The 14262-nt window shown below is 34.3% G+C and overlaps 1 protein-coding gene across 1 annotated transcript in view; it reads right to left on the minus strand.

The window, feature by feature from the left end:
- LOC149533182 (proteasome subunit alpha type-3-like) overlaps positions 1–4313 on the minus strand; it is a 47724-nt gene extending 43411 nt beyond the window's left edge. The window contains exon 1 of the mRNA XM_089807260.1: positions 4085–4313. Coding sequence (XP_089663386.1) covers positions 4085–4105 — 21 coding nt within the window. The 5' untranslated portion in view covers positions 4106–4313. The remainder of the gene's footprint in view (positions 1–4084) is intronic.
- Positions 4314–14262: the final 9949 nt, after the last annotated feature.

The following is a 14262-nucleotide window of genomic DNA, read 5'->3' on the forward strand; positions in this document are numbered from 1 at the left end:
GATACACAAACTATTATCACAGAGCCAAGGTATTAGTGATCAGAACACAATTGAGGTATATAATTAAGCATTTGGGTTGAGATCAAAATAATTATGTTTATATCTGGCAAGCACTTACTACTGATGACAAAATATTATATCGAAATCCTATTAAGCATACAGAACTCAGATATAGCCTATAATATATGCATGGAATAGAAAAAGAAATATAAGAAGGAAAAAGAGAAGATAATATTCAGGGAAGATACTAAATCATTTACTATGCTGGAAGCATAGTAGGACAGTAATAAAATGATCAAGCATCTGATGTCAGATGCTAATTTACATACAAACATCCATATATCTGAAAGATGAATATGTATTGTATATTAAGTATGCATCTAAATAATCTATATTATATATATTTGAATAATCTTATATACATACATACATACATATATATATATTTGAATAATCTTATATACATACATACATACATCTGTGTGTGTGTGTGTGTGTGTATCAAGACCCATTTATTATTTGGCCTAAGCACGGAAGGTTACAATGTTTCCAAGGAGGGGCTTGTATAAATCCAAGCGATGGATCTTTGTCCCAAGATCGCGTAGGGGTTAGCATTTCAGACGCCTTAAGGACAAGACCCAAGATGGGAAACAAACTTGGACCTGTAAACTTTGAGGGAATCCATTGGTAGTTGGTATCTAGGCAACTGGGATAAACACCTACTCCTTCAATCTTTGAGTTGGAATAGTCATGAGGCTGGATATGAATGTTAATGTATATACAGATAACTTAATTTGATTAAATAAATGAATAGTTCTTTTAACTTCAAATGTCTTATAATCCTTAGTTTGGGATATAAATATTAAATCTGTACTAATTTAGATAACTGAGACAAAACATAAGAGGGGAAATTACAAATTTGCATGTTTTTGACCCTTTTTGCAAACTGGTGTGTATGTAGCTTGTTGCTGTGCATCAATAACTTTTTGTTGCAAATCCATTTACTTTTGGTGTGCATCCATTACTTTTTCCTGTGCATGTGTTCAGTTTTGCCCCTAGTTGATTGCAAGCCCAGTTATGCACATATATGACTCTGTTTTGCACATTTGTGACTTACAAGGCTGCGCATCCATAACAGAGAGCAAGTTATAAGTCTCAAGTATGGGTTAGTGATTTGGATACCTATTTCCCTTGTGATTCCTTTCATGCAATTGGAGCCGAATTTGAAGCTCAATTACTGTACTGATTGATTGGATTTTAGTAATTCAACCCTGCAGAGCCATTGTCCTACTCCTGAGTGATCAATGGATGCCTTGGATACCCACAGGATCCTATAAATGCATGATTGCATGTTGAGAGCCTTGGAAACGTTGTCTAGGTGCTCTTGTAGGTCTTTGTTGAGTGGTTGAAACATGGGGGCCATAGGACCTTGGGAACACTAGACTTGTCACCTTGATTGCTTGATGATAATTCATGCTTCTTATGTTTGGTGATTAGTGTATATGAATGCATCATGGTTGTGTTATTGGTACCATAGATGCATTTATGTCATTGATGAAAACATTCCTGCATTGTTAAACAGAAAAAAAAACTTGCTGTTGTACTGTATCTTGTTTCCTGAGAATTTTCTGGTAGGGCATGACATGAAGAGCTTTGAGTTTTGCACGCATCATTAGTTCCATTTTGCTGCAAAAAAGCAATTCAATAGCCCTGTGCCAAACATCTTACAAGTCAGAAAAAGTGCCTAAACCATCATGAATCAAATGTCATGGAAAAAGGATGGATTTGTCATATCCCTAAGATCAACTTTGATCGCAGGCATTTAAAACATTAAGTCCCAACAAAAGAAAAAAATTAATATTGTTTCCCAGAAGATGTCTGACGTAGGCTTAACCCATATTAAGGGCCAACCAAGGGCTTAGATAATTAATGTGCACCAACCTCGTTGTGTGAAGCACCTTGGGAAAAGATATTTAATTATATAGAATGTATATTTTTACTTGATGGCCAACCTGATTTAGACAGTTGTGACCTTTTGATTGAAGGATATTTGAGAGGGCATTACCTCCAAGAAAGTGGGCATAGGGGAAGAAAAGGGGAACCGGCTATTTAAGAGCAACAGTCTGCTACAAGCAGCAGACAATAGCAGTATATTAGCAGAGAGTATGGTTTAGGAAGGGGTGCAATTTAGCAAGGTGAAGGGATGCACCAAGTTGCTAAAGGGAATATTGGAAGCGACATGACTTCTGCCTGAAGGAATATATATATAGGCAGAGGATGAAAAGTAGAACCAACAGCGACTTCAATATGAAATTATCTTACACAATAAGGCTTAAATTTTCATAAACCAACCAGAATACTTCAACCACACATCTCGTAAGTTGCCATCAGTCAAAGGATCGATCCCCCCTTTCAAGGTACGTGAATCACATCTCCTTGTCCATTACTAATAAATAAAGGCTAAGGATCGGGTGCAGCAGGATTATGCTTCAGTACTTATCATTGGTTTAGCTAATCAAAGGCAGAAAAGATGCAGAAGATAAAGAACAGATATAATCATCAGCAGTATCATCTACAGCAGACCAAGTTATTGCAATACTTCCAGTCATCATGGGCAAAGTATAAGGTGATCCCAAAAAGAGGACGTTACAGAAATGGTCTCCTTATGAGAAGTTAAAAACCTTGATGGTGCAACTAAAGGCACCAAATCTGACAGCATAGGTATTGTGGACTTTCAATTGTTTAGTAGAAGTTTTCTTTGCACTGGAGTGATGCTATATGATTCTAAAAGCCAGCAGTTCTTGCTTTAGAATATTTCATGCAGAATAAAAACTACACTAAACAGTGAAACAAACATACCTATGGAATTAACTAAAACAAACAAATCATTTACAACATAAGTTCACAAAATATCAATGCCTGACAGAAATCTTTAACTGGGGAGTATTTTGTTTGCAAGATTCTTTATGGTCAGACTAAATAGTTGTTTAAGTTCAAATATATTGGATCTCACTAATCGATTCATAAGAAAAGCTAAAGCAGAATGCTAGAAACAGAGATTCAATTAGTCCTCTTCAGTGATTTGCTCTACAAAAATAAAGGACCCTAAAATACTAAAAATTGCTGCTTCTGGTGTCAGATCATGTTCAGCAATTTGCCATTTTTTTACACAGATTAGGTGCAGATCTGGATAACCATACAATATACATATGTATGTGTATACGTCTGTTGTACATATTGCACATAGTAAATTTGTTGGTAAGCCTGTCGGCATACTAAAATTTCAGTAATATCGAGAAAAATTGATGATAAAGCAGATGTGGGGATTGGCGGAAGAGTAGCCAAGCAAGAAAAAAGTTTAAACAGGTGCTACCCCAATGATATATTGCACAAGCAAGTCAACTGACATGTTAAACTGTGAAGTAATTAGCACATTCTAATAAGTCCTAATTGCTTGTTTGACGTGATGTCCCCGTTTAATCCGTGGCAGTGGCGAGGATTGTAAATAATTTCAGTTGATATCAATCAAATAAGGCAGATTGTGCGCTTTCAACTAGGAGAAATTAAGGGAATGGAATCTGTCAATTATCAGTTTGGAATTGCCATCAATCGAGGGATGCACTTGCCAGTTAATTGCTATCGATTGAGAGAGTAACATTTCAGTCAACTGACAAAATTCGAGGAATGATTATCTATAACTGAGGAATCATCGAATAGAGGCAGTACTTGGGGGGAAGAAAAGATAATTCTGAAAATAAAACCGAAATTCAACATCATTTCTAGGAAAGTACCACTGCTCTCGGCAAATTGACCCTTGGATATCAAAACCTACAAGCGTGCTAATCCAGTTATCCGGAGGACTGAAACCCTCAGAAACCAGTTTATGGTTCAGACCAGGACTGTGTAGAGCATCATCTGTATCATGGAAATAATCGTACTTGCATGCTGCAACCCACGAATTTGAATAAGGATGAAACAAAAATGCTTATTGTTAAGCATTTTTCTGGCATCAATCTGGTAGATTTCAATAGTTGTTCATGCACTAAATTTGTTGAAAGGAAGAAAAAGATTATCGCATACATACCCCGGTTCCAATACTGCCCATTCTAATTCTACAATCTTCTGGAGCAAGTAAATGATTCGATGAAGAATGTTGAAGAGTTGTTAACCTGCTGTCCTTGTTGTCAAAGCTTCCCAGAAGATCCCTTAGACCACGTCTGAAACTAAATGTTAAACCCTACCAGTTAAGTTTCTCGTTCCCCGACGGAGGAGATGATTTTAAAGTTATTTTGAAATTTTATTTTACATTCAACACTTTTTTAGGAAACAAACTTCGGATTTTAAGTATTTTTAAATGAAACAGAACTTTATTATTAAGGAGCAATATTAATATTTTTTTATAATCATTCTTTTTATATTTGAATTGATAATATGTTGGTTGTTTAGAGAAAATGTTAGCTTTTATTTACTTTTATGAAAATTAATTATTGGATTAGTCAATAGGAAGAGACTAATGTTTTGTACTTGAATTAAATTTTTTTCATTAGTTTGTCTTGAAAATAGTGTATTGCAACAAATTAAACATGATTTGTGGTATAGAAAAAGTAGCATAAAGAAAATATTTTTTTCATGGGTTTTTAATATTTTAAAAGGCTCTTCTAAAAATTTCTTATGAGACATAAATAGAGATTGCTAGGGCTAGAGATTGATAGGGTTGGAGGGATGGTTTTCCAGTGATTTAATCCTTGCGACTAATTATTCATTTATAGGTCAAAGCATTCAAGATTTTTGATTTCTTGTTCTTATTTTATCATTCCATATTGGTTATCAAACAAAGTGTGGTCCACAATGGGCTACTCATATCCCCTTCGACTTTGTTCACAATATCCAAATGTTGGTTCTAGCTCCCAAATGCCTTGCTCATAATGAAGACTCTCTACAACCCTTTGCTCACTCATAGGTTGAGTCTATGACACAGTCTTGATGTAGGTGCTTATGTGTGATTATGTGTGGAAACTTTTCATTATTAATAGGAATATATTAGGTGGGCATTCAAAAATTGTATTAAAAAAAAGTTTCTCACGTAAATTGCCAAAATCATTTAAAATGTTACATCCATTTAGAATCTCATTTAGACTTTTGCAAGCTCTAAAAAACTGAAATTTAGTTGAAAGGCTTCAAGTTTCGCAAATGCATAGCATTAGCGAAGAAGGGCTTCATGATTTTGTTTTAATTGTAAACTTGTAAGGTTTCATTGTTTAGGAACATGGCAATGTCATGTTCCATTAGCATTGTAACATCTGATATTGGAAGCACTTCAATTTAGTGATTAGTTAGTTCCTCTTTAGTATTTTTGCATTATACACTTGTACTCGGCACAATTGATTCATTTTTCCTATCTCCTTCCTAAGTGCAATTAAGGTACTTGACTTAACACATCCTTCTTAATTTATTTCTCTTTCTTAAGCAAAAATCAAGGTAGGACCTAACCACTATGCATCCTCTCATCCATCTCTTCTTTCAACACTAATTTTGAATTTAGTCACAAACCCAAACCAATTGTACAATTGAGATCTTAAGGAATCTTTGGCGATTGGTGCCTCTCAAAGTTGAGATCAAGGTCAACCTAAACCCGAGGCATTAATTTCACAAAATCTTAGGCACATTTCAAATTGAAAATATGTTCCTACATAATCTAGTCAACTCTTGCACGATTCAATCTTGGAATCACTATAAAAGTAACCTTATTTATTTGGCAATAAGGAAGAGAGTATACTTTGGTGGACATCCCAATTTGACATAGAGAAATTGCAAGATAGAAATCAAAAACTTAGAATTATCCATCAAATAAAAGGAGTTAATTGTCTACAAACTTTTGTTCAGACATCTACAATTACTATCAAGCATTCAAGACAATATCATTGTTGCAAACATATTATGAAGATGGCTAGGAGTACTTTAGTCCTTGGGGGATTGGTATGATTTCTATGGTATTTTCATGCATGTGCTTTGTTACTTCATATTTACATATTGGTATACACTCAAGCTAATATTGATTGCATTTTCATGCTAGGGTTTCACTCTCTAGGGCTAGATCTTGGCATTTTACATTACATTTATATAGCTCCTTCCATTATATTTTCATGAGCACTACACACATTACATTTTTTTCTAATGACTATTTGTGGAGGTGGAAATCACCAAAATGGGGGATGGACTAAGGAAAACCCCTATATATAGCCACCCCCACATGACTTTTGCATATTTATGGGACTTAGAGGAAAAATTTGAGCACATATATGAGAAGCCTTTTAGAGTGTTTTTCATATATGTATTTCATTTTGAGTTATGATGTTGTTAGGTTCAAGTCAAGGTTAACCTCAACCCCAACATTATAATGCCCGTCGTAGTAATATATTTAGGAGCTAAAATACTTGTTTGTAGAGTTTTTTATTCCAAATAGGGGTTAACTTGGACCCTCTAGTTTGACATGTTCAGAGTATAAAAAAGAAAGTTACCTAGTTCAGTTTTTTTAGGTTTCTACAAGCTCAATATAGGAATCTAATTATTTCAGGGCTCCTATTAGTAGAAAATCAATCATTGGCATTTCTTCCTCACTTGTTTTCGTGAATGCACACAATTTTATCCTTATACCTTACATTTACTATACATGATACGTGATGTAGAGACCAACAATAGAAGATATAAGATAAATTATCCAAACAAGTTGGGCAATAAGGCTTAACTACTACAAAAATATCCAGTGCTAGTACAAATTTGTTGGAATCTTGATAATAATGGAGATCACTAACACTCGACCGTGTGAAACCTAAATGGCCCACTTGCACCATGCTAAGGAGATAACATTGTGTCTTAATCATAGAAAAAACCATAAAACCAACTACACAAATCCTAGGCAAGGGATTTTGAAGATCTCTATCTTAAGTGGTGTTATGCACGCAACAAAGATGATCCCAAAGGAAACTAACACAAGATGCATATAGGTAATTTTTATCACAGGAGTTAACTCTAAGTTTACCTCAGCAGTCTACCTCTGAACCCTAGCCCCTAAATGACTTGATGTGGCATCAATAGCCTCTCATATAGATAATGCTTACTACAATGAAATACCTCAATCAAACATCTTCTCCTACTCTCATCCTAGCTTGTACTAACACTCAAAACACAGGGAAGGAACACAATTATCGTATTAATTTATTTTAAAACCCTCATTTAATATGTAATATTATCACATAATTAAGTCTCTTATAATGAGTTACTCGAGTAGCCACCTAGAGCTCTGACCCCAATTGTAAGTCACTTTCCCTCTATAAACCTAGATAACCTACCCTAATGCACCATACAAAAAGAATTTGAAGAGAAAGATAAAATTCACAAAATATTCTCATCAACTATTATCACAAAAGTCACCAAAGTACAATAATGAGCAAAGAAAAGAATATCACATTCCATACCAAAAATCAACTACCCGTATCAATACAAACACTTCCAAATATTATACATCTCATAATGGATATCTCACAATCAAAGTATCAATTCACAAGATATCATAACATGAGATCCATAACATCCATCTCCAACATGGAGTACATAATCCATAAAGAGAACCATCCAAAATGTAGAATAATTATAGTAGAGAATATTGGGTGACCGAGTAAATTGGACTCAACAAAATAATGGTCATTGCCATTTTTGGTTAAATGACATGATGATTGAAAGAAGTAACATTATTCAATTATACACTCCAACATCACACACAAATCGATCATGACATAAAAATGGTTATATTATTTCACGTACAAAATAAAATCTCAAAGCCCTTGGTTTCATAATTTCTAAGGCTCAACCTCAAGTTAGGATATTAAATCTTGCAACATTTAATAGTCCCAAATATCATGCCAAAAGACAATCTACGTATGTAATTGGGTCATGTTCTCATGCTCAGACATGTTCTCTACCAATTTCAAAGTTTATATCAGGTGACCAAATCCTAGGTTTGTATATGTGGAAGTGTAAGGTTTCCCCTGGTCTGCACCTTTGACTATAATATCTTTACATTTAAATTTTCACATTTAATTATTGAATATCAAAATACATTTTCTCTAAAATCTCACTTGATTTTTTACCTAAAATAAATCATCTCTACACATTTCAATAACATTTTTTTTCAACATAAAAGATTTAACAATTTCTCTTACATATGTTTTGAAGACCTATGCAATCTTTTTGCTTTGCTATGAGACTGTTCATTGTTCAATTTTCATGATTCTTCTAGCTCAGATAGATAAGTATCTTAAATCCTCCTGAGTGCACATATATTTGTAAAAGTTGCATTATTTTACTCTGATACTAAAAAAGAGAAGTTGATATCTCTGGCTTCTAAATGGATTCATGAGTTCAAAGTACACATTTTCCTAGATGATGCATTAAGTATTTTAAGATCTTTTGGCCCGTTTGGTTGCAGGCATAGGAATGGAGAATAGGTATACAATATTGGGAACATGAATGACTATTCCAATAACAATTGATTTTTTGGAATGGGTATAAGCTCATTTTAGAGGCAAAATGGGGATATGTATTCATATTCCCTATTCCAATTGACCAACCAAACGGAAAATAGAAAACGTATTCCAAATTTTCTATTCGTATTCTAGAAATCAAACGGGCCCTCAATGATATTAAATGTTGTGATAAAAGATTAAAAAAAATCAGTTTAAACAACATACAATGATTATAATAGGGAATATATTTGAATGGGATTTGCATCACCAATTCAAATAGTTTAAAGCTTTCTTTTATTAAGCCGAGAGGCTTCCTACAGTGAAAGCATTCATCAATGTAAACTTTTGTTACTTTTTAAAAAAATTGACATTCATTTAAGTGTTATATGTTTTATAATTATTTTCACATATGTTCATTGCAAGTGTAACTAATAATAATGCATGCAATAAAAAATGTAATAGCAAGAATTAAAGAGTCACCTGCTGCAAACAATAACCCCCGTGCTTTAAGAATTTTTATTAATATTTAATGAGAATGGAGGAGAGTGGATGAAGTAGTAGATTAAGTTTATTCATAACGAGTGCCTCTAAAAAAATGATTGGAGAGTATTATTCAGCTCTGCAACAAATTTCATTGCATATTTTGGACAAAGATATCCTTCTCGAAGCACCTATTGTCATAAATTATTTCAGTACCACAACCTGAGAAAGATATCTCTCAACTTATTATATATATATATATATATATATATATATATATATAAGCTAGTATTTTGATTTTTCCATACATATATGATGAGCTATATAAATGACAAATTATTATATGTGCTTTAACTCACCTTCTCGGCATTCGAGCACAATCTTTCTTACCCGTAATATTTTCGCTATTTCACGGTGTCTTCCAAATTGGGCTGTGGCGAGTTTGGTCAAATTTTGAGGTATAGGATGAATCTAGTGATGACAATTGAGTGGACTGCCATCTCTACTCAGAAGTCTATCGAGTACTATCAATTGGCTCACTGTGTTCATTCATGGTGAATGGAAAACTTTTAAAATAGACTGTGTACCATGTAATTAGCTGAAGACTCATGTGCAGAGCATGAGATGCTAGTCTTTTCCAAATAAGACCCTTCAGAGATGATATCAAGCTTGTTGGATAAAGGAGGACGTTGGGCATAAATCAGTTTGGATCTGGGAAGACAACCGTGACTGAATCCTCATGCTGGCAGAGAATCTCTAGGCAAACCTTATTTTACGATGGCTGGAATATGGTGATATTATTATTTTTATAACAAAATGATAATAATATTTGTTGCTTCACTAATATTCTGATGTTGGGATAACCAAATTAAATCAAATCACCGACTCGCGAGGGGAGTCTTTGAAGCTATGCGAAAGAGCGATTTTCATCTTCATTCTTAGTTGTGACTAGTGTAAATATATTATAGAAGGTAGAAGCAAATTTCAATACAGAGCACGAACAATCTCTATACTGGAAAGCAACGACACCCTAACAATGTTAACTGACCGAAGATGAAGTAAATATCCTCCATGAGCATGACAAAAGATTGGATATCATGTCTATATTATGAGCTGCGTAGCCCGCAAATAGCCCACATATTCCACATTCCACATTAAGAAGTAATTCATTGAAGTCTTTGCTAGTCACTTAAACTTTACACTAAGGTTTGATTCCTAGGCTAAAAGTGTTAAATAGTCAAAGTTAACTTATTTTTCCAAGCCTAATTTCTTCCTTAGTGTGTGATCGTGAGATTATTAGAGCGTCAATTTAGATCTACCCTCTCATTTTTCTTATGCGGAATTTCTTCTCCATTGCCACTGCATATTTCTAATTGAGAGCATGACTCAAAAGCTCCGCCATCTTACTATGATATAAGCACTTGATAGCTCTTGAAATCATGGAACTTATCAGGCGGTGTTTACACAATGAATGCTCGATGATTGAAATGTATACTGTCATTATAAATTGTGAGCCCAAAATTTATACATATTATGGTATTACGAGAGATGATTATATGACAGCGACAGGTTCTCTTACCATGGATTGAGTCACTACTACACTAAGGGGTATTTTAGGACATTTATTAAAGACCAAATTAATATTTGCCTTTAATATTTAATTTATCTCAAATAGAAAATAGAAACTATTCCTAATACGAGGCAGAAAAAGACATGATAAGAGCCTGAAAAAGATAGAGAAAGGGCGCGGGAAGTCAAAAAGTTGGGTATTTCGGAATGAAAATTTCTCAGTGGGGGATTAAGAGAAAAGACGGAGGAAGGGCATACAAAGTGACAAAGATAGGAATTTTAGACAAAAAATTTGTAAGCCGAGAATTCAAGAATAAAAACTCATGCTTTCTTTATTTTGTTTTTTCAACTATGAGGCTTTGTTAGGGTGATTTATGGAAACTTCTCTGGCAAGGTTATCTTGGACATCGAAGGCAACTTGAAGATTTTTACAATACAAAAGGATTAATGGTTGAGATTGGCTCTATATTTATTGGGAAATAAATAGCAGTGGTTTAGTGGGTAGAAAGGATTTGGGTGTTAGTGTATTTGTAAGGGTTTTTCAATATCGTTGCTCAACAGTGATCGACGAGTCTTTTTCTCCAACCCTTTTTCATTTCTTATTGATATTCTACCTTTATATATTAACCAGAAAATGTTATTTATACTGTTCAATGTTGCAATGTATTTCCTTGCTGATTCATGGGGCTTTTGTTTGTTGATTTATTGGAGCTTTTGAATGTTATTAACCAGAAAATGTTATTTATATTGTTCAATGTTGCAATGTATTTCCTGCTGATTCATTGGGGCTTTTGTTTGTTGATTTATTGGGGCTTTTGAATGTTGATTTAATGGGGTTTTTTTTTTATGGAGGGTATTTAATGGGGCTTTTGATTGTTGATTTATTGGGGCTTTTGATATGCAACAACTAGTTTAATTTTTGGTGGGGTTTATTGGAAATTTAGAGAATGAAATATGTAGATTGACGCCTCTAAAAATTATAAGACATAGTTTAAATTAGAATTAGTACAAATTTATAAGATTTTATTAGGTGAAAATGTTATAGGAGGAAAATCCTTGTAAATAAGTCAAAGTATTGGGTTCTCAAGTTGAAGAATTTTTTTTATATGTATAGTCTCCTTTCATCACTAGGGTTTCTTAGAATGTGTAGTCATACTTCAAAATATAGGAATAAATAATAGGATTTGTTGGAATGGGTCATCATGCTTGAAAAAATAGAAATAAATAATTTGTCTTGGATATTGAATGTATGCATTTGAGGCCAGGTCAAGATCTTACTGTCAGGGTTAGGAGGTTTCCTCATGTGATTAAAATTTCCAGATCTGTGTGGTTGTGGGCATGTATATTCTAGATAGAAGAGGCCTTAGTTATGCATCATATGAGGATTGGTACATGAAAATAATTCTTTATGTAAATCACTACAATGAACCTCAAAATAAATGTGAAGTGGTGGTTCTATGGACACAAAAAAAATTCACCCTTGCTTGAGGTATGACCCTCAAGCAACCTTGTGTAACATTGAAACAACCTCCAAGTGTGGTACTTACACTCTGAGGTTTCAAATCTCTAGTGAAGTTCTACTTCCTCACTATCAGGGTGCACCTAAACTACTGCTTGAGAGGAAAAGGGAGAACGAGATCAAAAGTTAAACGTAGAAAGGGAAAAGGAGGTGATGCACCAAGATAGAACCACAGTTACAACTCTACCCACAATTGCACAAAACATCAATGAAAACCCAAAATACACTAAACTTGACTCCAATCTATATCCCAAAATTAAATGCAGGTTCAAAATTAATGAAATGTTGAAAGGAAAGATAATTTTCACTATGCAACAATTTCCAATAGATTAAACACAACATGTAAATCTAAGAAATAGAAGGGAAACATTCAAAATAAAACAAAATACATACATAAATAATATATGGCAAGAAGAGGTAAGTAATAGAGTTATTCCATTAATGGATGACAAAAGTTGCAAAGCATAATGCTGCTGCAAAATACAAGCAGAGAAGCACCCTTAAGAAATATTTACAACTTGCCTTTTATAGAGTTCAGGCATAACTCTAATCTAACTTGAAGTTCAAACCCCAACTAGGATGGAGTTGAGCTGCAGAGGCAAAAAATAATTGAGAATTAGAAAGAAAATTTGATAATGAAGTGCAATTGCATGCTGGAAGTGACAGGATGAGACAAAAATAACTACACCCAACCACAAGAGATCAAATCACTTAAATTTGATCATTTCATGTATTAAAGAGGCATGGAGTGCAATGGTGTTGTGTCAATCAAGGCCGAAGAAGTAGATGTGCATTGAAGAACTGGCCTTGATGGCGTGCCATAAACAAACAAAGTCGTTGAGAAGGAAAACTTGCAGAGTTGACCGCGAGGGGAAATCTGATTTTCTCGAAATTGAATGATGGTCATTGATAAAGATCCTCCCCTTGAGAAGGACAGTCGAGATATCGCAGGAATCTCCCCAACAAGAGATGATGCAAGAGCATCCTGACTGTAAGAGAAATCTTGCATCAACCAAAAATATTTCATTTTAGTTGTTTGAATAAGGGTTGTCTTAATGCAGACTTTTTGTATGTGGAGGCCTGCTACTTTGTAAGTCAGTCATACAAGCTCAAAATGTCCTAATTTCAAAGGTGGATATTCATCTTGGATATATCATCCTACCAGTTGAAGCTCAATGTCATATCATGAGTATTCATGGATTTATTGTAGATTTTTGGTATATAAATGTCAAATGTGTATTTGGCCACTTGTATATGTATTATTAGGGTCTGTCGGCCCTAGGTATTAAGTTTGAGTGTCTAGAACCTTCCCGAGCGGCGTAAAATTGCCTATTTAAGAAATGCTCGAACATTGTCTAGGAAAACTCTAGGTGATAGTTCACAACTTTTTCTTGTGGATTACTGTAATGAAGGTGCCCATTTGGGTTAACATATTGTAATTGTGAATTCTATGATTTTGCATTTGTGGCGATAATAAGAAGCCCATATTTTGTTCTCACAATTGTTGTTGTTTCTTTATTTTGGTTATGTGTTTATGGCATTAATGGGAGCACCCTTCATCAAGAGATTAAGTCATAGTCATTGATGAAAATCATCTCTATTTATAGCAGATGACTGAGATGCAGTGAAGAGATTCCTCCCAATGGAGGAAATAGATAGCACAAAAAGTGGGGCCTTCACCATGTAGCATAGTTCCAAACTTTAAAGCCTTGCAAAGACACTGTGGACTAAGAAAACATTGGAATAGTGATGCAGGACAAGATCTCACATGGTCCCAAGCTTAGGAGTCATTGATCTTCTAATCTTGTAATGAGTTGATGGGCGGCTACGATCCGTTCAAGGTTAAATCCTAGCCATAGAAAATCCTTGTGCGTAAACCATCATTTAAAACCCTCTAACACTAAGTGGGACACATGGCGCTTTGTTGTTATGTCGCCATAACTAAAAACCTTGCAACTTTCTATAATGACATAATGACGACCATTGATCTTGAGGTCAATCTGCAGCTGAAGTTGATTTTGAGTGCCATTGCACTTATCTAGTTCCACTAGACACGCATCATAATGTCACTATGTTGCTATGGTTAAAGGACTTGTAGCTTTTCATAATGACATAGCAATCTAGTCATTGATCAAGGATCCATTGGGAAGATGTGCAGGAAAACACAAGAGT

Source organism: Cupressus sempervirens, chromosome 10 (assembly GCF_028749045.1).
Source record: "Cupressus sempervirens isolate cs-2001-9-10 chromosome 10, ASM2874904v1, whole genome shotgun sequence".
NCBI classification, from domain to species: domain Eukaryota; kingdom Viridiplantae; phylum Streptophyta; class Pinopsida; order Cupressales; family Cupressaceae; genus Cupressus; species Cupressus sempervirens.